This window comes from Ailuropoda melanoleuca, chromosome 14, assembly GCF_002007445.2.
Source record: "Ailuropoda melanoleuca isolate Jingjing chromosome 14, ASM200744v2, whole genome shotgun sequence".
Classification (NCBI taxonomy): domain Eukaryota; kingdom Metazoa; phylum Chordata; class Mammalia; order Carnivora; family Ursidae; genus Ailuropoda; species Ailuropoda melanoleuca.
In genome coordinates, this window is record NC_048231.1 from 7,239,647 (window position 1) to 7,262,583 (window position 22,937).

Genomic DNA, 22,937 nt, shown 5'->3' on the forward strand with positions numbered 1-22,937 from the left:
TCTATTCCCCTCTTCATACAGGTATTAAGGTGCAGAGGTTAGGTCTGGAGTATTATTATTTTCCTGCCCTTTTCCTTCCCCACTCCGCCGCCTAGTGTAGGTCTCTCTCTCTCTCTCTCTCTCTCTCTCTCTCTCTCACACACACACACACACACACACACGTTTCTCTTTCCTGTTTTATTCAGTGTTGTGCTTCTATTTGTTTAGGGAATAGTATGGTAGGCTGAGTTCCCTCTAGTGGACAAAATCACTTTTTCAGCTACTGTGACTGCCAGCTGAAGCCAGCAAGGCCAGGTTTTTACTGCTGGTCTCAGACCTTTCAAGAACAGTATATTCATAGGTGGGAATTTAGCTTGCCACTCTTGAGAGACTATCTACACATTTGCACATGTTTACCTGAAATAAATGAATATCTTGGAATCGGACTAAGTACATTTGTTGATGATATTTTAGTACGGAAGGAAGCATCCTTTAATGAGAATAATGAAAACTACTTAAATGTAACACACAGAGTAAAGTGAAATCACAGGGAGACCACTGTACTGTTAAAGTTAGGTTGTTAGCTCCTGTAAGATCTAAAAATTGTCTTTAACAGAATTGTTTTAGGACTTCTCTGCTTATAAAGTTTTTCCAAATACTAAGTTTAGATTTTCATGTGTCAGTGTTTTACTATTTCCCTTTCAAAAGTTTATTAGTAGCTGATCCTCTGAATAGCTCTTTAAATATTTTTCCTTTTAATTTTTAAATACAATTTGTCTGTTTCCTTACCTTTCTATGAAGATACCTCATCTCGTCCTTTGTGTTCTGGGCATTTTTGGGCCAGGCACCTCTGGGGGCTAGTGGGTCAAGGTCAGGGGTGCTGCCACATATCCTCCATAGGACAGTTCCCACAGCGAACAGCTACGCAGTCCAAAAAGTCTGTAGAGCCAAAGTGGAGAAGCCCTGCTCTAAAATGACCAACTTCAGCCTTGACCATAGTTCCAGAAGAGCAGCGTCCAGAGGACAGCCGCTCTTGGTGGAGTCAAACAACGTGTCAAACTTTGCAGGCCACACTGGCCTCCTGGGATCGGTACAGAGCCCGCCTGCCTTTCACCCGTTCACTGCTGGCCTCTGCCGGGAAGGACTTTTCCTCTCCCTCGCACTCAGCTCAAGTTGTATGGTACCTTAGAGTTGAAAACCTCCTTTGAGTTGAAAAATGGAGGCTTGAGCCAGATACAGTTGTGACCACTGTGTTTAATTAATTAATTAAGATTTTATTTATTTATTTGAGAGAGAGCACGAGCAGGGTGGAGGGGTAGGGGGTGAGAGAGAAGCAGGCTCCCTACTGAGCAAGGAGCCTGACGCTGGGCTCCATCCCAGGACCCTGAGATTAGGACCTGAGCCAAAGGCAGATGCTTAACGGACAGAGCTACCCAGGTGCCCCCCAGCACTGTGTATATGATGCTCTTAACAAGTGTTCTCATTTGTGTTCACAACTCACGTGTCCTAACCTCTGGTCCTTTTTCTCCTATATTCCCAGTCCTTTCCCATCGTGTATTTCTGTGCTTTAATTCATCCCCCACTCCTGGCATCCCTAAGTATATTAGCTGTTAACTTGTCCCTATTTTCATTTGTTTTATTCTTATGTGCTTCTGATTTGTTTTATATTATTCTGGACTTTAATTCTCACCTTGGAGGTGTTTCTCCGCTCCTTTGGAATTACTTGCTTGTTCACTGTACATGCTTTAGAGTCCTTCTTCCAAGTTGGTGACAGTGGTGCCCAGAATCAGCCACTTTAGGTCAGTCTTCAACCATCTCACCTCAAAGTCTGAGTAAACCCCTTACGAGGTTGATACTCTTGCTTTGAACTTGATCTCCTTACAGGTCTCACATACTTTTTAATAGTTAAATGATAGAGCATTGATGTTCGATATTCACAGTAATGGAAATGTTCTCTATTTTGTGGGAGCCACTGGGGACATGTAGCTATTGAACAGTTGCAGTGTGGCTTGTGTGACCGAGGAGTTAAAGTTTAAATTAATTTAACTTAATTTAAATAATTCAGTGTAAAATTTAAACAGCCTCATGTGGCTAGTTGCTGCTTACTGGACAGCACAGATCTTCCACCCTGCTACCAAAAATGTGGTTCCCCAGACCAGTGGCATTGCTGTCACCTGGAGTTTGCTGAAAGGGCAGACTCAAACCCATCTAGCTCTTCTGAGTCAGAGCTGCATTCCAGCAAGGTTCTCAGGGGATTTCCGTGTGCACTCAAGTTTGAGAGACACTGATACTTGGCTGTCATTGGAGCCACATGGAAATGTTAAAAAGTATGGCCACTTGGGTCCCATCCTCAGTGATTCTGATTTCATTGTTATAGGTGTGGCCTGGGTACTGGGTCTTTAAAAGTCATCCCCCACAGGATTCTAATTGCTCAGCTAAGACTTGTCGTTCTCACACTTTGTATTAACATCATCTGGGAAATTGGTAAAAATATGGAGGCCCAGTCTTGTTTCTCCTTCAACGAGCCTGCATCTCTGTTTTCTCTACTTGCTCTCCAGTGATTGTGATACACACATTTTGGGTTTGAAAGTCCCTAATCTTAAAGATAGTTTCCCACTTTGTTGTTCATTGTCACGTTAGCTAGAATGAAACACCTTGCTGACTTGAAGGAAAACAGGTCTCCTAGCCCTTTTAGTCATATGACTAAATGAGTGATGCATGCAAACTTGCTCTTTCACAAAGTCTGCCACTCTTGGTATTTGCACCGTGTTTCCTGCTTGTGATTTTTTTTTTTTAACTAGTTGATGAATTTCTGGTCTCTAAGATAAGTTTTTCCTCCCCCTTACTATAGATAGAAGTCTCATTCACATTTTGGTTTTCAGAGTTGCTAAGAACTCTGCTAGTTGACGGCTGGTAGCTTCAGGGTCAATTTGCCAGTTCCTTAAGGTGTGAGTTGGAAGGCCTCTAGAGCAGAATGTTCTGTAATATGGAAGCATCTAGAGTCCAGAAAAGCCCGGCCCTGCCCCCCAGCATAGCCCCATGGCCAGTCAGATGCTGTATGTCAGCTGAGGGAGGTTGGCATGGAGGGATGGTTTCAAGTTGTCTGGTACATTCAGATCCCAGCTCACCAGACATTAGGCTACAGGGTCAGGGGTGTTGGATTTGGCACGGTTCTATCTTGGGAGCTGGGAAGGAGAATGGATAACTAGGTGACTCTTTTTTTTTCATTTTTTTTTTAATGTGCTGTTAAGTTTTATATCAACTAAAACCTTTTGTTTTTGTGATACAGAAAACTCTTTGTATGCCAGTGCAGCCAGACTTTGTCAGGACATGAATTTATTAGCTGTTTGTTTCCCGGAAATAGGATATGAATTGATGAAGGTTTGGAACATATGTTAGGAACAAGCTCATTTTCTCAGTGAAAATCAATTGATATTACGAATACGCCACAGTACTGTCTTCCTTCTCTGATGATCAACTTCCACTTCAATCCTCGTGGTTCCTGCAGTAAAATCAGAGCTGCAGGTAGAAGTAATTTTTTTTTTAACCTGTGAAGACTTCAGAGCTCCAGTAGTGAGTCAGCAGCGTTTTCTATTGCTGTGCCTGCGAGATAATGGAAGGCCTGAAATCAAAAGTCATCAGATGGGATGTGGAAAAGCCATAATAAGCTTGTGCCCTAGAGGAGATGAGCTGGACTCTACGTGGTCTCTCTGGCAGCAGTAGATAAGAAAGAGGGAGATCAAAGAGTCCAGGGGAAGAAGGCTCTTAGCACTAGGGCAGAGATTTGCAGCTTGTTCTCTTCAATGGAGGCTTGTCCGAATAGGAAGCCTGTGATCCCGGCTGAGTTGTGGGGAAAGAGCTCAATAACCAGGACTTTCCTGGGGCACCTCTTCCTGGTGAACTTCAGAGGACCTTGGACACATGGGGCTCCCTTGGTTTGACCTCAGACAAGAATGTAATTTCTGGGCCACCTGATGCCATGCTTGGAGGCAAACCCTCAGTAAACAGTTCTCTCAGTTGTGGAGCTGGAGCCTCTGTGGATGAGTGTGTAAAATTCTCCAAAAGCCTACAGGCCCAGGTGCATCTTTGTGATGTGAGTCAGCAGTGCTGACGTTCGCCACAATTGAGGGGAGCGTGATAGAAGTCCACTTCTCTTTTGTTCTAACCATGGAGGCAGACTCCATTAGAAGCTTCTTTCTTGGTGGTGGTAGGGATAAAAGTCAGAAGCCCTGCAGCTTAGGTAGCAATGGGAGTAAGAAGGTATCTCTTTAAATATCCCAGGTGGGCCTAGGTGGCGCCTCCAGACCAGGGTGGTCAGTGTGGACAGAGGTTGGGCACCATCAAAATTTAGGCAAAATTCAGTTTAGGGACCTCAGAGGCAAGAAGGGGCTGGGTCCACAGATGCAGTGTGGTGAACTGAGGGGAAAATATGGGAAAAATTTGGTCAAGAGGCATGAGACTTACTACCAATTCTGTGAAAAGCTGTTGGTCTCTGCCTGGCCTTCTGCTCCTTGCTTCACAGCTAGGCGGGTCCTTAAATGCAAAACTTGGAAAGAAGGGCATTCAAAATAGCAGGGTAGAGAGTTAGACCCTTTTCAGATGTTAATTATATTCAATATATGTTCAGTAGTTGGGAGGAGAGGGTTTTTTTCCCCCTTTTGAGGGAAAGTCATGGACGCTGGTGGAATTTGTTGTTTTGAAATGAATGCTGGCTGACTTTGGTTTTTCCTTTGGCTGTGTACCTAGCGTGTGTCAGTTCCTGGAGCTGTGTCAAAGTCCAGAAGGTGGCTTTGGAGGGGGCCCCGGCCAGTACCCGCATCTCGCACCCACGTATGCAGCAGTTAACGCGCTCTGCATCATTGGCACGGAGGAGGCCTATGACGTCATTAACAGGTACAGCCAAAGCCAGCAGTGCAGGACACCCAGCGGGCGCCCGCCTGCTGACACTGCACTGACCATTGCTGTCTCCTGCCTCTCGCCTGTTTGTTTCCCAGAGAGAAGCTTCTTCAGTATTTGTACTCGTTGAAGCAACCCGATGGCTCTTTTCTCATGCACGTTGGAGGCGAGGTGGATGTGAGGTGAGTGGGGTTTTTCTCAGGCTGCTGCATCAGTAGATTCCAGAGCTTATCTGCCAAACCCAAGGAACAACATGGAAAATCTGCTGCTTTGTCTCACAGAATGACACATAGAATGATGTGTCAGGGACACAGTTCATAATCATGGCAAACACGAGACAGATGTCCTCAGGTGTCACTGTCACTTGCCTTCTTCTATGTAAATGTCCAAATATAAGTAAGACAGGAACAAAATCAAATGCTTTTAAGAATCAAAAACTTATTTGGTTGATAGAAAATGACATACCATCACATATAATAACAGTAGAGTGTAATATAATCTTTCATCTCTCTGGGATAGGAAGGGGGAAGGAAGCCCAGTAGGGACTAGTAAATATTTTCTGAATGAACTTGATGAAATTGTGAGAATGTCTGTCACCTGTATGAGGATTGCTTTGGGAGGTGCAAAAACCCTTGGGGGCCCGTAGAGTGCAGGGAAATAGAGTTTGAATAACTGATTAGAACCAGTTGGCTCAAAATTATTATTTCACTCTAGAATGATCGAATGTACCTAGCAAGCAGCTCACTCATCTGGCAGGAGATTACTGAGGCATATGGGGAATTCACTAAGTCATTTCTCAAAGGTTGTGGATCATGGAGATTTTATACCAAATTCGTATTATTTAGTCAGAGAAATATGGTTTGTCGAGCTTTCTATAGCAAAGTCATCTTACTGCCTTACTTGTAAATGTGTTTAGCTTCTCTACAAGTTGATTAATTTTCTGGCTTAACCATTGGTTTGAAAGTAAAGGGGGAGGGAAAAAAAAGTGTAACATGTCCATTCAAACCAAAAATCTGTTCTCCACTGGAGAAAAGGTTTCTTACAACACTTCCCACACCAAACACCAAACGTGTGTTTTTTTTTTCCTCATGTTAAACAATTCTGACACCGACTAACCAGATTTAGCTCAGATTCCACAGGTTAAGGGCGCAGTCCCACAAGATCACCCCCACTCAGATGCCAGTCACAAGTGTGTGTCCCCGTGTTACCCACACTTTCGTCTGACTTGGCTACAAATCAGAGGTTCCCATGACCCCTCTTTGGGTTCAGTAGTTTGCTACGACGGCTCACAGAACTCAGGGAGACGCTTTAGTTACTGGTGATTACAAAGGATATTATAAAGGATACAAATGAACAGCTGGATGAAGAGGTTTATAGGGCGAGGTCTGGAAGGGTCCAGAGTGCAGAAACTTCTGTCCCCATGAAGCTGGGGTATGCCACCCTCCCACCAGGCACATGGATGCATTCACCAACCCGGAAGCTCCCCAAATCCCTTCTTTTAGGGTTTTTATAGACGTTCTCTTGTGTAGGCATGATTGATGAAATCGTTGGCTTTTGGTGGTTAACTCAACCTGTAGCCCCTCTCCTCAGGGGAGCGGGGCTGAAAGTTCCAACTCTCTGATCATGCGGTCAGTTCCTTTGGCAAGCAGCCCACCCTCCAGGAGTCACCTCATTAGCATAACACAGGTGTGCTTGACCAGGGCTTGTTCCGAATAACTAGAGACTCTCCAGACTTTTCTGTCACCCCTGTCACTCAGGAAATTCCAAGAGTTTTAAGAGCGCTGTACCAGGAATCTGGGAGAAGACCAAATGTATATTTTTATTATAATAGCCCAGTGTCTGTTGTTAAAACATAAACTGAGGCATATTTAAAAAATGTAAGTGTTTGAGCAAAAATTTATTCAAAATGGCTGCATCTAACTCAGGAGATAGAAAGATGCTCCAAGGAGCTACACAAAATGAGAGACTTTTATGGGCAGAAGGAACCGGGAACAAGGAAGTTAGGCTAGGCAAAAAGTGGGTCAGTTATTGCGAGGTTACTTTCCTTTAGGGGACAGCAGAGTTCTATCAGGCAGATGACCTAACCAGTGCTGATCAGTGCTTCCTGATGAACTGGTTTAAGATTTCGTTTCTGCAGCGCTGAAACTATGATTAAGTTTCAGTTTGGTGATATGGGGCTTTAGCATAAGTGATTCCATTTGGAGCCTGTTGTCTTGTGTTTAACCTTGGAAATGCCAACAAAGCCAGTATAACTAATGAGGAAAAGCAGTATTGTGTTGACTCTTCTTAAGGTAAAGGTTAAAAGTTTTTTCCTCCCTCACAGACACTACATTTTCCTTTCTGTTCTACAGATAGTCCAGCTGAATATGCACCATCTCAAAATTTAGTTTTTTAAAACTTCTGACCTTAGGAGGCAAAGCCAGATTGCTTTGCCATTGTATCACATACCTTGTTCAGATAGGATTATTCTCTAGCTTATTAGTTCCAGCATGAGTTTTTTCTGTGTCCTTATTTATATCTGCTAGACAAGTGCTAGAAGACTTCTCCAGGAAAATCGATCTGTTCCACCCAGGAGCCCTGCAGCTGTATCTCACCTATGTACCTAAGCTCCTCCGGTGACTGGCTCGGTCCAGCCGTGCTTCTCGTTTGCATAGGATCAGAGATGCAAATGCTTCCTTGCCTTACCTGGTTTCTAGTATCCTCGGTCCATCATTTCTTGCTTGGTATTTAATTGTCCTTTGCCTGAAAGCATCAGCCAGGACTCCAGAGTGCTTGTTGAGTGGGTTTGACTGAGAGAGAAGCCACAGTTGGTGGGGGGGAGGGCAGTGCATTTGGGCATCTGGAAGCTAGTAGGTCTCATTCTGGGTCAGAGTGGCCTCTTGATCTTTCCTGTCTGTCACGATTCCTAATAGTTTCCGGGATGAACTCATTCAGGGCTTCATGGCACAGGTGTGCTGCTGGTGATCAGACCACAGTGAACTCCCAGCAAGCGCCGTTCTTTCTCAGTCTCAAGAAAGGAGCAGTTATTTATTACTGAGTTCTAGAATCTGGGTTCTAGAACCTGGAGCATTCTGTGAGGGGAGAGGGGAGACGGAGACCCAGCATTTGCCGAAGTCGAGGTGACAGGGCATAGCGTGTGTTCAAGAAAGCAGGTTTGTGTTGCTGATTTATAGAAGGCCTCGTGGGCAGAAGTGAAGGTGGAAATGCAGGCTGGGACCAGACTGAGGGGTCCTGAAACCTTAAGAAGTGGGAGGTGAAGAGCAGTGGGAAGCCACTGGCCAGTTTTAAGTAGGGAGTGAGGTGATCTGACCTGTGTTTTATTAGAACTTCTCCAGTTGCAGCGAATAGGTTGCAGTGTTTTAGTACAAGTCGTCTGGTTTCAGGGCTGGAGGGAGGAAGACCAGGCAGGAGCTTGATCGGGGTGCCTTGGATCTGGGGGACAGCAGAGAGGATGGAGAGTAGTGAACAAATTTGAGAGATGTGATGAGTGGCTAGAAGGAGAGAGGAAGAAACGGCACGAAGAAGGTGTGTTTTGTTCCCTCCCCGTTTCAGTGTGGGATCTAGGACTCGTGGCTTCTGGCATCACGTCTCCTTTCTTCCTTTTGTGAGAGGCAAACTACATTGTTGGCCACCTCTCCACCTGAGAAGTTACGTTAGGGTTCAAGAGCAAATACTGTGGAACCCCTCTGAGAGGCTCAAAACCTGAAAGAAATGAGATCAGCCCTCTGAAGTTAGCTGATGGTCGATGATAATGTTTGGCACATAGGACTCTTGCATGCTTCTGATGCCCGCTGGGCTCACTCAGCCTCTGCCGAGCCATGGCCGGCGTGAGCAGCTGAACAAAAGGCAGGGGGAGCGTAATAACGCTTGCAGCTTCCGCGGAGAGTTCTTCGGAACACCTCCTAAGGTTGGCTTAGTAATTAGGTCCATATTGAACGATATGGAAATGAGACCCTTCTCTTTCCTCCATTTTATATTCCTTAGGAGCCCTTAGAAAAGGATCTGTTAGCAGAATTAGAACAAACAGTTTTTGTCTTCATCGTAAAATGGAGCTGAGATGCTGGATATTTGAAAAGGGCGTAGAAGGAAAGACAACACAGTTTGTAGATACATTCTGTAAAAAAGGGAGAAGCTGAAATAAAATGTGTCCTGAGAAGAATTAGGGCTGGCCGGATGGAATGGCAAGAATTATTCCAAATCAAGTAGGATAACATTAAGAAAAAAAAAAAAAGATGTTCTTTTTGTTTTTCATTTAAAAGTGTGTGTGTGTGTGTGTGTGTGTGTGTGTGCGCACGCGTGTACACGTCCTGGTGGGGTGTGTGAAATCAAAGCTGTTTTCTCCCTCTGAAGGCCTAAGGAAAGTATCTGAGTGGACTCTTCTATTCCTGTCCCTCTCGTCTGGACTAAGCAGCCATTAGGGTCTAGTGCCCTGCTCTGGAGTGTCTGTTGCAGAAAAAATATATAGTTAACCTTTAATGTGTCCATGCTATAAACAGAAGTCCTGGGTCTAAAACATGACTGACATCGAATGAACGAGCGTATCAGAAATAGCCGAATGACACCATGGAAGTTTGGGAACCATGACAGCTCTTTGAAAGAAGAGCTAAATTCCCTTTGGACATGAATTGATATGGCTGTTATTTCCTCTGATGTAGATTTGACCAATGTGGAGGTAGGGAGACTAGAATGTCATGTTCTTTCACTGAAGCCATGCTGTGAGCACCTCTATCCAAATAGAACGTCAAACCTCTCAGTCGGAGACCCAGGAGGACTGACCGAGTGCCAAGAGTGAGGACAGGAGGTGATTACAGCTTACCAGGCAGAGAGCAATCCACCTGAGTTCAACGAACCTTATTTCAGCTCTTCCTTACAGCTTAACGCTACCCCCTCTGTTTCTGTCCTTCCAGAAGCGCGTACTGTGCTGCCTCCGTAGCTTCTTTGACCAACATCATCACTCCAGATCTCTTTGAGGGCACTGCCGAATGGATAGCAAGGTGAGAGATGCTGGGATTTGTCCCAGCCTCTTAGGAAGCAGGTGGTCAAGTTTCTGAAAATAAAGGAAATGAAAAAGGAATGGAAGGGAATATAAAATTACAAGAGATGGATTGGGGTTGTAGCACTGTGCATTTCAAAAATACTTTACGGGCTTATTTCCCAAACGTTCTTCAATGTTGTATTATTGTGTAGATTGGCAAGGATCAAACCTGGTGCAAACAGTGCTTGTGGGCATCTAAATGGATTTAACCAGCTTGGAGAGTAATTTGGGAATACCTTAAAGATGCCCTTGCTAATGTTCCAATAACCCCACACCTACCAAAGCTCACACACATGCACGAAAGAGACACATGTAGGACTCGTCTGTAATAGTAAAACCCAGAAACAGGTTAAATGTGCATAAGCACAAGGTGGAGAGAGTCGTGGTATAGTCACGCTGCAATATAAATGAATGAACCAGAGCCACATGTACCAAGTTGGGGAGATCTCAGAAACAACACTGAGCTAAAATAAAGGATGTTAAATAAAACATGCAGATTAGCACGTTTATTTAAAATTTGAAAACATGCACAATAATTCTGTATTGTTTATGGAAAGAATCACATGTGGTGATTTCAAAACATGCATGGGAAGAATAAGCACCAAATTCAGGATGGTGGCTACTTCTCGGGGAGAGCAGAGGAAATGAAATCAGAAGATGCCTGCCCATCTCCACAGGAGACTTCCACTGTATCTGTAAGGGTTCATTTCTTCAAAATAAAAGAAAGAAGTGTATTGGACTCAATTAAAGCTAGGTGTTACATACACGTACATTCTATGTATTATGTGCTATATTTTCCTAGACACATCAAGTATCTTGTGATTTAAAAAAAAGAAAAGGAAAGGTATAGTAGATACCTCTGTACTAGTATGGGATAATATCCAAGCTGTATTATTTTTTACATCTTTAATCTTACCAAAGTGGTACCTGTTACTATGAAAATATAATTTACAGGTAAATCAGATGGTAAACTGTGATCATATTTACTTTCCTATGTAATTTTTATTTTCCTGGAATTAATCATTACCTCTTTTTAAAAATGTATGCATCTGAATTTATTCCTAGATTTTCTGCGAGAGCTATAAAATCACTCTCAATGCATGCACTTTAGGTAATGTATCAGTTCTCGTGTGTGTGTGTGTGTGTGTGTGTGTGTGTGTGTGTGTGTGTGTGTTTTGAGTTCTCCTTCCTGGAGCCCTCTGTCCTGCCTCCGTCTGGACAGATTGCTCTCAGCTTGTTGCACAGCAGGCATCCAGAAGCTTCCTTTCAGCGTGAAATTCACTTCACTTCTCTCCTTTGTTGAAGCCCCTGCCCTCCTTTTTCTTGGCTTTCTTACACATTTCCATGAAGCACATACTCCAGTAGATCCCACACGAGAGCACTTAGGAGATGAATTTTTAAGATTGTGCAGTATAGTTATTCTAGTCTCACACTTGATGGAGATTTTATTTGGTTAGAGATTTCTTTTTTTTTTTTTTTAGATTTTATTTATTTTTGATAGAGATAGAGACAGCCAGCGAGAGAGGGAACACAAGCAGGGGGAGTGGGAGAGGAAGAAGCAGGCTCATAGCAGAAGAGCCTGACGTGGGGCTCGATCCTATAACGCCGGGACCACGCCCTGAGCGGAAGGCAGACGCCCAACCGCTGTGCCACCCAGGCGCCCCTGGTTAGAGATTTCTAAATTGGAAACTGTATAAACTGTATCCTTTCAGATTTTTTTAGCATTCCTCCATTATCTTCTGGCTTCCGGTGTCCTTGTGGAAAGGCTAACAGTATTACTAACGAACATTTCCTGAAGACCTGGTGTGTAATACTCACTGGGGAGGTAGCTCTAGTTTAGAGATTGAGACTAAAGGCTTTTGAGCTAACTGCCTGGGTTTGTTCTTTATTACACTTTCTCTTTCTCAGTTAAGAGTCGCCATCTTTTCATTCATTACAAGTGTATTTTTTTCCATTTCCCTGAGGTAAATATATAGTTACAATATCTGCTTTAAAATTCTTGTGTGGTAATTTCAACATCTGGGTATCTTGGAGTTGGCATGTCACATTCCTGATTCTGCCTACGTCGTGTAATTTTTGGATTGTATTGTAGACATGGTGATAGTATATTATGTGGACAGGATTCTGTTAGATTGCTCTAACAAGTGTTGATGGCTTTGTTTTAGCAGCAGTCATCTTGGTTAGACCCGAAGTGCGGATTGTCGCACGTGCACTGGGTAGTGGCTCCTCTGTTTGGTCAGTTCTCAGGTCAGAAGCTTGCCCGATGCATGTGTGATCCAGAGTCAGGCAGAAACGTCAGTGACGTGTAAACACGGAATTTGGAGTTTTCCTTCTCTGGCTCTCNTGTGATTTAAAAAAAAGAAAAGGAAAGGTATAGTAGATACCTCTGTACTAGTATGGGATAATATCCAAGCTGTATTATTTTTTACATCTTTAATCTTACCAAAGTGGTACCTGTTACTATGAAAATATAATTTACAGGTAAATCAGATGGTAAACTGTGATCATATTTACTTTCCTATGTAATTTTTATTTTCCTGGAATTAATCATTACCTCTTTTTAAAAATGTATGCATCTGAATTTATTCCTAGATTTTCTGCGAGAGCTATAAAATCACTCTCAATGCATGCACTTTAGGTAATGTATCAGTTCTCGTGTGTGTGTGTGTGTGTGTGTGTGTGTGTGTGTGTGTGTGTGTGTTTTGAGTTCTCCTTCCTGGAGCCCTCTGTCCTGCCTCCGTCTGGACAGATTGCTCTCAGCTTGTTGCACAGCAGGCATCCAGAAGCTTCCTTTCAGCGTGAAATTCACTTCACTTCTCTCCTTTGTTGAAGCCCCTGCCCTACTTTTTCTTGGCTTTCTTACACATTTCCATGAAGCACATACTCCAGTAGATACCACACGAGAGCACTNATCAGTTCTCGTGTGTGTGTGTGTGTGTGTGTGTGTGTGTGTGTGTTTTGAGTTCTCCTTCCTGGAGCCCTCTGTCCTCCTGCCTCAGTCTGGACAGATTGCTCTCAGCTTGTTGCACAGCAGGCATCCAGAAGCTTCCTTTCAGCGTGAAATTCACTTCACTTCTCTCCTTTGTTGAAGCCCCTGCCCTCCTTTTTCTTGGCTTTCTTACACATTTCCATGAAGCACATACTCCAGTAGATCCCACACGAGAGCACTTAGGAGATGAATTTTTAAGATTGTGCAGTATAGTTATTCTAGTCTCACACTTGATGGAGATTTTATTTGGTTAGAGATTTCTTTTTTTTTTTTTTTTTAGATTTTATTTATTTATTTGATAGAGATAGAGACAGCCAGCGAGAGAGGGAACACAAGCAGGGGGAGTGGGAGAGGAAGAAGCAGGCTCATAGCAGAAGAGCCTGACGTGGGGCTCGATCCTATAACGCCGGGACCACGCCCTGAGCGGAAGGCAGACGCCCAACTGCTGTGCCACCCAGGCGCCCCTGGTTAGAGATTTCTAAATTGGAAACTGTATAAACTGTATCCTTTCAGATTTTTTTAGCATTCCTCCATTATCTTCTGGCTTCCGGTGTCCTTGTGGAAAGGCTAACAGTATTACTAACGAACATTTCCTGAAGACCTGGTGTGTAATACTCACTGGGGAGGTAGCTCTAGTTTAGAGATTGAGACTAAAGGCTTTTGAGCTAACTGCCTGGGTTTGTTCTTTATTACACTTTCTCTTTCTCAGTTAAGAGTCGCCATCTTTTCATTCATTACAAGTGTATTTTTTTCCATTTCCCTGAGGTAAATATATAGTTACAATATCTGCTTTAAAATTCTTGTGTGGTAATTTCAACATCTGGGTATCTTGGAGTTGGCATGTCACATTCCTGATTCTGCCTACGTCGTGTAATTTTTGGATTGTATTGTAGACATGGTGATAGTATATTATGTGGACAGGATTCTGTTAGATTGCTCTAACAAGTGTTGATGGCTTTGTTTTAGCAGCAGTCATCTTGGTTAGACCCGAAGTGCGGATTGTCGCACGTGCACTGGGTAGTGGCTCCGCTGTTTGGTCAGTTCTCAGGTCAGAAGCTTGCCCGATGCATGGGTTGATCCAGAGTCAGGCAGAAACGTCAGTGACGTGTAAACACGGAATTTGGAGTTTTCCTTCTCTGGCTCTCCTCTTTTTGGTATTTCTTCTCAGTTTCTGTCAGCCTGGTTCTTCTTACCAGAAAAATGGTGGGCCTTCTATTTGTTTCGGCTGCCTTCCACTGACCCTTCTGATCTGCCACTGCCCCCACTGGGTGACCGCAACCAACCGTCCTCAGGGCAAACTGGGAAGAAAAAAATAGGGTGGCGGAGGGAAGAGACGGCCTGCCTGCTGTTGTCTGCTCCAGCTTTTAAATCCCCACCAAAATCTGCCTGCCTTTTTTCAGTCTACTGAGTCCTCGAAAAAAATGTTTCTATGTATTTTGTCCAGAGTGTATGGCTAGTGTTTGCAGGAGGGTCGGTTTGTTAGGCACTTACTAGACACGGAACTCTGACTACCTGGGTTTGGATCCCAGTTTTTCATTTAGTAGCTTTGGACAAGTTATGTTACATCTCCATGTTATGGTTTCCTTGTATGTCAAATTGTGGGGTATTGAATTTGATATTAAGCTGAAATACAAGGAATGTAAGTGGTCAAAGCCTGTTTTGCTAACCACTGCTTCCCAGTGCTGTTGAATTACCAATCCATCGTGTGTGTGTGTGTGTGTGTGTGTGTGTTTGTGTGTGTGTATGTAGTTAAGATTTTATTTATTTGATGGAGAGAGAGAGAGAACATAAGCAGGGGGAGCGGCAGGCAGAGGGAGAAGGAGAAGCAGACTCCCCCCGAGCAGGGAGCCTAATGTGGGGCTTGATCCCAGGACCCAGGGATCATGACCTGAGCTGAAGGCAGACAGTTGTGTTTTGTTTCTCTTTTTCTCTGTCCCGCCTTATCCCGCTCCCTAGAAGTTTTTTTGGAATCTTTATTCTTGCTGTTTGGAAACTTCATGCTGATGAAGCTGATACGGATTTTTTTTTTTTTTTAATCTCTTTTGGCACTCAGCCGGTATATTCAGCCTGCAATTACATATACTTTAGTTCCAAGAATCTTTGTTATATTATTTCTTTGATAATTTCTTTCCCTCTGTTTTCTGTGTTTGCTCTTTTTACAACCTCCCATAAGTAGGGTTGGTCTGCTAATTTTTCAAATAATTTTGCCTGTTTTTTTAACCCTTAATTTTTCTTATTGTCCTTTCTGAGAGATTCCCTTACCTTTTATTTTCTAATCCTTCTGTTGAGTTTTTATTTCTGGAATTCTATTTTAAATTTTCCAGAGCTTATTTTATTCTCATTTATAAAAGAAATACTTTTAATATACTCTCCTGTTCTTGTTTCAGGCATATTTTCTTCTTGCAGTATTTTTATCTCGTATAATATTTTATCTAAAAAGTTTCCTTCTGCTCCTGTGTTATTTCTCCAAGTTATTTTTGCGTGTCTGCTCCAGTCTCTCTCCTTCATGTGAGAGAACTGCCGAAATGTCCCGTGTTCAGAGTTAGGAGCCAAGTGCTGGAAAGCTGATGGAGAGCTAGCGTGCCAGCATTCAGCCTTTCACCCCACGGGGGGTTTTCCCTTGGGCATATCTGCTTCCACGGAGGATCTTCCAGAGTCCTGGTTGGGGTATGAAGTTGGCAGCCCGCTTTGTGAAATACTAGGAGGAAATGGGGTAGGGGGTGTTTGCGTCCAGATTATAGGTTCTCACGCAATCCCCTGCTCAATGTGGCACATCCCTCCTGCTCTCAGCTGTGCTGGATATCCTGGAGTTCAGATCCTCTCGATTAAACCCCTGAAACCCCCGTGTTCTGCTGGGTACCTGGGAGTCTCATTGATTCTTACGTACATTTGCAGCCAGTTAACTTGTTTCCACCCTATGTGACTTCTCTGGGTATCCCGTGCCTCCGGTTCCTGGTCCTTCCCCTGGAGCGCATCTCCCTGCTTTCTGTTGCCTCCTGCCCCCGGGCTCGTGTAGGTTTCTCTAATCTGTTAAGTCCGTTACTTCTTATCTCTCTCCTTTCCTGGCTTTCGAAATTTTGTTATCTCCTGTCTGTGTTCATATCTTCTCCTACACGCTTTACTCTTGTGGGTTTATCCCTTTTGAAATTCTTTTCCTTTCCTTTTACTGGGCTCTTGTGCTCAATCTGTTAGGTTGAACTAGAAGACACTCCTGAAGAATTTTACTAAATGTACTAATTTACAGTGATTAAAATTGCTCCCACGCGTAAAAAAGGGATGAAAAGTGGAATGTAAATCATGTGGGTTCACACTTTGTGTGTGTGTGTGTGTGTGTGTGTGTGTGTAGAGAGAGAGAGAGAGAGAAAGAGGCGGAGGCACAGAAACTGAGGGCACTGCTGTTGAGAGGGTGGGGGCTAGGGTGGGCAGGAGATTTACTTCTCATTCTTTATTCTTTAACACTGTCTGGTTTTTTTAACTCAAAAATATTTTTGAAAGTTAAGGAAAAGAAAAATGCTACGAGGGCCCCGGCATATGTCTCACTCGCCAGACCCTTCACACTTGAGCTATTCCTGTGCTCCATGCGGCCAAACGTGAGGGAAGGAGCCCTTGCCGCGTGGGGGGTGGCAGGGTCCTGGGACGGAGGTGCTGAGGAGAGGAGTCTGGGCAGGGAACAGTAGCCCGTTTGTGACCTGGCAGTCTGCACTCGATGTCCCTGGGCCCGGGGGCTGCTCTGAAAAAGGCCTGCGAGTTAACAAGATGCCAGGCCTCTGGGGAGAGGTGCCTGGAAGACGGGCAGTATTACTGCTGCTTTCCTCTTCCGTCCGGAAGTTCTGCCGAGTTTTGGAGTAAGCGCTCCTCCCCCTGTGCACCTGTTCTCCAGCTGGGACTGGAGGGACACACCTGCAGCGTGCGGGCCGTGTGCATACTTGGAGAGCACTGGAAGGACAGTCCCACACTGCTACAGGAAAATACACTAAGAAGAAAACGTCTTTATTTCACAGATAAGCCATTTATTATAGGCAAGCAAAAAGGGGAACATCCAAACCGCTTGTAATCTACCACCAACCACACTTTTGGTGCCTATCTGTCTAGGATTCCAGAAGAATTATACAGTACATTGTCACTTTATAACTTTTTCATGTAATATATTTGGAACATCTTTAAATATACTTCACGGTATCGTTTTAAATGAGTGGTTTTCTGTTGTACAAAATGCCATAATTTATACAACCAGTCCCCTTACTGTTGAGCTCCTGAGCTGTTTCTGATATTTCACTGTTACAAATGGGAGTATGGTAAACATTCTTGTAATCTCCTCTTTGAATAATTTTTACTTATTTTGTAGGATTAATTCCTAGAAATGACCCTATATTGCCGGTCCAAAGATTAGGCCTGTTTTTATGACTAGAGAATACACTATTAACATATAGTAACCCCAAATAACAATTATGATAATAATAAATTACTAATTTGAATGTATAGGAAGTTATCATTTAAAAATAAGTCTATTTTGATGGTAATGGAGGTATTTATGTTCATTATAGAAACTTTTTGAAAATACAGAAAAGAGGAAAAATACTAGCAATAGATACAACATTTAAATACCAGTTGTCATACTGTACATATGATTTTATAACTTTTTCCCGAAAAGCAAGGATTTGAGATACTATGTTTGTTACATAAGTAGACCATTTCTGAGTCCCCTCCCCCCCTTTTTTGGAGGGAAAGGCATTTGCATAAGTTAATTAGCTGACATCTTTCCATTCATAGCTGAGATGGTTCACGTGGTGACCTGAGCAAGCTCATTCTTTGCCATCCAGGACAGTTCCACACTTGTGCCCCATCCCCACTCCAGCCGGCCGCTTGTTTGTTGACACCAACCGCTCATCCTGCTCTTCTCGATCTCCTCCTAGGTGTCAGAATTGGGAAGGTGGAATTGGTGGGGTGCCGGGGATGGAAGCCCATGGCGGCTACACGTTCTGTGGCCTTGCTGCACTGGTCATCCTCAAGAAGGAACGTTCCCTGAACTTGAAGAGCTTATTGGTAAGTGTCTGTTGACCCCTCTTCCTCTCGGGCCCCAGGCCCCCGGTGATGTGACTGCTCAGACTCACAGGCTTTGGGACCGTTTGGCTGTGGGAAGGGCCGACAGAGTTCCTGTCCTGAGCCCATGAACTAAATGTCCTGTAATGAAGCTTTTCAGCGCAGTTGTTGGGGCGCTCAGCACTGTTCCAAGAAAGTGGGAGGGGTGAACGTCTGCTCTCGGTCTTGGCTCCTTCCTTCCTGCCTTTCTAGTTCTGACCCTTTCTGTGCTGTGTTAGGCCAACTCCACAGTCTTCTTGAGTCCCTCACACAGTTGGCATGAGCCAGAGTGCCTTCCTCATCCTTCCAAGGCTGTAGCTTCAGTCTCTTAAATTTAGAAGTCATCATGTGTCTTAGAAAGAATCTCCTCAGAGGAAACATCATAAGAAGGCTCACAGGCCTTTTGAAGCCAAGCTTTTATTACTGACCACAGTAGGTGAACAGTTAGTAACTACATTTCAATGAGCTGGGCAGGGCAGGGTGGTTGCATTGAGCAGGTAGCCCAAGCATGTGTGTCTGGACTCTAAGTTCCTGACAAGTATTGAGAGTGAATTCAGAAAGCAGTCAGCTTCAGGGGGTCACTAGATTGTACTGAAATTATCAGAGGCCTAGTGTACAAACATACACACAGCCCCTGCCACCGTCTTCTGGGAAGCATTTGCTCCTGACCATGACCTCAAAGTAACCAGCTGCTACTGACATTCATCTCCTCTCCCCAAGTTCAGATGTCAGCCTCTCATCATAGGAACTGTCATGAGACCCATCATGAGCTTGCAAGAAAGTTTCTGTTATCCTCCGTAGATACACGACCAGCAGTATTTTGTCCTCACCCTTGGGAAGCCTCCTATAGTATACTTTCCTGGAAGGTTCATGCTGAAATGGCCAGCCTTGTGCACTAGACTTAGAGTTTGTTAGACATTTAAAAATCTGATCACCAATAAGGCATGAAATGTGAAAGTCCCATTTCCCAGGCAGAAATAAGGAATATAATTAGCAGAAGCTTCAGTTACAATGGCAATAGTCTAGATTTGAGCCCTGTCTCTACGACTTCCTAACCATGTGACTGTAGGAAATTTGTCTGTTTTAGCTTCAGTTTTTTTCTCCTCTATAAGGTAGAGATAACAATTTTTTGAAGCTTAAAAAGGAGAGGTTAGCACTCTGGACTGAGAAGGTTAAAGGAGAAAAAAAATCCATAAACCAGCCTGGCATATAGTAGGTGCTCAATAAATGTCAGTGTCCTTCTTACCCAAACCACTCTCTCCCCTCCATTTACTTTGGGAGAACTAGGACCCATGTCTGAAGGATTTTATGAATTCATATAGCCAAGGGAGAGAATTAACCCTTGGGCTTAAGCACTGGAAAAAATTATTTAGTCTGACTTAAAAACCATTAGTCTGGGGGAAAAAACAACCCTTAGTCTCTAGGGTGAGTAAAAATGAAGAATGAGGGGCACCTGGTGGCTCAGTCATTAAGCATCTGCCTTTGGCTCCGGTCATGATCTCAGGGTCCTGGAACTGAGCCCCATGTTGGGCTCCCTGCTCAGTGGGAAGCCTGCTTCTCCCGCTCCCTCTGCCTGCCGCTCCCCCTGCTTGTGTTCCCTCTCTCGCTGTCTCTGTCAAATAAATAAAGTCTTTAGAAAACAAAACCCAAAGAACAAAAACAAAAACAAAAATGAAGAATGGACTCCCCACTGTAGACCTGTTTTCTCTTTCCTTGAGTGATGCTTCGCCTACTGTCATTAAATGGCATCATCCCTAAGAGCACTGGCTCATTGAAGACTCACTGGGGACATACTTGTGCCTGCCCCTGCAGTCTAGTTTTTATGTCTTTCTTCTGAGAACTTGGGACTTGACTCTTGTTGGTGAGTGTTGCCTTGAACAGGGATATAATCTAAACTCCACAGCTGCTAAGTAAAAGGCAGGCTGGACCCCCCATTCCAGAAAAGGTCCTTGGTGGCTCCTTTTGGGAACTCAGTCTAGTAGGGGGCTGGGGACGAGGAGGTGCCCTGCTCTGCACCATGGTTCTGCAAGTCGGTGGCTTGTGGCTGGAACTGCCTGGGAGGGAAATGGAGATGTCATTATCTTCTCAGCCAGTTGGTTCTGCTCATTCCCAGAGGCCAAGCCCAGGGCTATCTTGATCTTGGTAGCAGCATGTGTTCAGGAGACTTGGAGATAAGTGGGGAAGGGCAGCATCATGGGTGACAGCTGAGTGACATCAGGAGCCATTTTACAGGGTTGGAGTGAAAGATTTTCTTCTGTTAGCCAGCCAGGTTCCCCCGGAGAAGCAGAGGGGCTAGACCGCACAGAGCCGCCATTGGTGGTTGGGATAATGGCTTCTGCTTCCAGCCCTGCAAGTGACTTGCTAAGAAACCTGGGATGGATTTCTTCAGGTGCCAAGTCAAAAGAACAGTTTGAGATCATCTGATGAGATGTAGCGCAGAATTCCACTTAAGTGCTTTTAATAAACTTCCCTGAGCAGGGAAAGTGGTTAGAAACAAGCCCCTGCTGGTCTTGCCTTACATTTCCTAGTTAAGCCTGGTTTATGGGAAGACATTTGCAGGCCTCCTTACAGGCCAACTTGGCCTCTTCATCTGGTCAGCACCAGAACCCACCTGAAACCCGGGAAGAGGTGGTCCGTTGTCTGTTAGGCACGGAGCCGAGATCAGTACTGGTTGCCCTGAAGGGTCCGGCTTAAGTGCTCCACTCTGCGTCTGCGGCAGTGAGGGCGAGGAGGTAACGGCCAGCACGCCGGGACTGCCAGTGCCGAGAGGCCAAGAGATGGGACCTCCGCCTACAACTGCCTCTCCCTTGTCTGTGTCATTCTCAGCAATGGGTGACCAGCCGGCAGATGCGCTTCGAAGGTGGATTTCAGGGCCGCTGCAACAAGCTGGTGGATGGCTGCTACTCCTTCTGGCAGGCAGGGCTCCTGCCTCTGCTGCACCGTGCGCTGCACGCTCAAGGTGAGCCCAGGGGCTGTTGGCGGGGGCCCAGTGATGTCCCACGGCTGCTCACCGAGTCAGGAAGCCAGAGTGCTTTTCTAGAGGGGTGGAAGTGAGCTCTGTCTGTCCTGGATTTCGAGTGCCGGGTGTGGAACCGCCTGCCTTAGGCATGCATGCGCAGACAGGATTTAATTCTGGTTCAGTCGTGTTACGGTTGCTGCTTCAAACTGGCTGTGGCTAGGACAGGCGGGTGCGTGTCCCGGCCCCGGGGTGACTGCCACCTCAGCTGGGTGTGAGGCCACAGTTTCCAGTGCAGGGTTCCAGATCAGTCATATCGGAACTGAAAACCCACGCTGCGCACGTCATGGCCACAACAGTGACCAAACAGGCACTTCCAGTATGAGGCAGAGAAACAGAACCTGTGGGGAAAAGATCCACCATGTCTGACTGGCTTTGTAGTTGCCGCCATTAGAAACAGCATAAATTCATTGAAGAGTCCCAAATGCAAGTTTGTTCCCCGCCCCCCCACGCCTAGAGTGGAGAGACCCGTGTTCATATCTGGGGAGTCTCAAATGGAAATGCAAAACCAAAACACTTAGAGACCAAGCAAAACTTCTGGGAGGCTTACTTTATTACCTCTTAAAACCTCAGGTTGCCTGCAGACTCCCGAATCATCTTTCTTATTTATTTTATGTGAGAGCAGGGTGTCCCTGAGGAAAACAGTGGAAGAGGGGAAGTCATGGCTGCCCCGCTGGGTCCTGATCTGTTCTTGGAGTGAGATCCCTTGGCCCAGAAGGAAGGTTTTCTTGGGCCTTAGTAGTTAGGTAATTCATTGCTCAAATGTGGAAGATGAGATTCTTCCCCACTGCCTTGCCATCCCCCCCATGCTTTTCTTTCTTCTTTCGCTGTTCTTTCTGAGCCCCTTTTCTTTATTTCATTTGAGTTGTGGCCACTTTGGATGCAGCCTTAAAGTAAACAGAACCTCTGCCCCGTTTTCCCATTCTCCCAGTCTCCGTCTGTCCTGAGATTCTTTGCTCTGGGCCCCTGGGCTTTTGGTCTCAGGGCATTAAGGTACATCATTCCCCTGATTCTGGAGCCTGCACTGTCTCTGGCTTGACCACTCTCATAGAGAAGTCAAGAAATTCCTGAGAGTCCAATGCTTTCAAAGCAAACCTAGCTTGGGTTTTAGCGATTTCTTGATCTGGAACTGGTGAGGGGACGCCCCTGGTAAAGTGGTCAGCCCCTCCCGGACCTGCCCTGGCAGGGATGCGATGCAGTCCTGGTGCGGTTGCTGGGGCACCAGGTGAGCTGGTGCAGGAGCGCTACCCGCCAGCGTCTTCAGGGGCTCGCTGACATTTTGTTTATTGTAGCACACGCTCTGGAGGCCTAATCACATTCAAAGCTTTGCCTGTGGGAAAGATTGCCTACGAATCTTGGGCCTTGCAGCTTTTTTCACTGCCTGGAAGAAGGTTGGGCTGGAAGCTCACCCACTTCTCAGCACCAGTGAGAAAGGAAGAAGGGAAGTGTCTCCAGCAATGGGATAACACTGACATTGGGAGTCAAAAGGAGACAACGTGTAGAAAGATATTCATAATATACTACAATCAAAGGTTCCAGAGCAGTGTGTATATAATACCATGTTTTTTAAGAGAGAGAGAGTGCAAGCGGTCGGGGGAGGGGCGGGAGGGAGAAGAGGGGCAGAGGGAGAGAGAGAGAGAGAGAGAGAATCTTAAGCAGGTTCCACATCCAACGAGGAGCCCGACTCTGTGCTCGATCCCATGACCCTGAGATGGTGACCTGAGCTGAAATCAAGAGTTGGACACTTAACTAACTGAGCCACCCAGGTGCCCCTATAATTCCATTTTTAGTGAAGAGTTGACTCCAAAAAATTACTAGAAGGTATCTGGGTTGTGAAATGACAGATGGTACTTGTTTTCTTTCTTATTTGTATCTTCTGATTTTCTACAATTAATTTGTATTTCTTGCATAAGGAAAAACAAGTTATCTTATAAAAAAAGAGA

At 44.9% G+C, this 22,937-nt stretch overlaps 1 protein-coding gene across 1 annotated transcript in view; it reads left to right on the top strand.

Annotated features, from left to right (window-relative positions):
• The window catches only part of FNTB (farnesyltransferase, CAAX box, beta), a 64,704-nt gene that overhangs the window by 30,979 nt on the left and 10,788 nt on the right, over window positions 1-22,937 (top strand). The window contains exons 5-9 of the mRNA XM_002914168.4: window positions 4,726-4,872; window positions 4,974-5,057; window positions 9,783-9,869; window positions 17,813-17,942; window positions 20,805-20,937. Of these exons, the coding sequence (XP_002914214.1) occupies window positions 4,726-4,872; window positions 4,974-5,057; window positions 9,783-9,869; window positions 17,813-17,942; window positions 20,805-20,937 (581 nt within the window). The remainder of the gene's footprint in view (window positions 1-4,725; window positions 4,873-4,973; window positions 5,058-9,782; window positions 9,870-17,812; window positions 17,943-20,804; window positions 20,938-22,937) is intronic.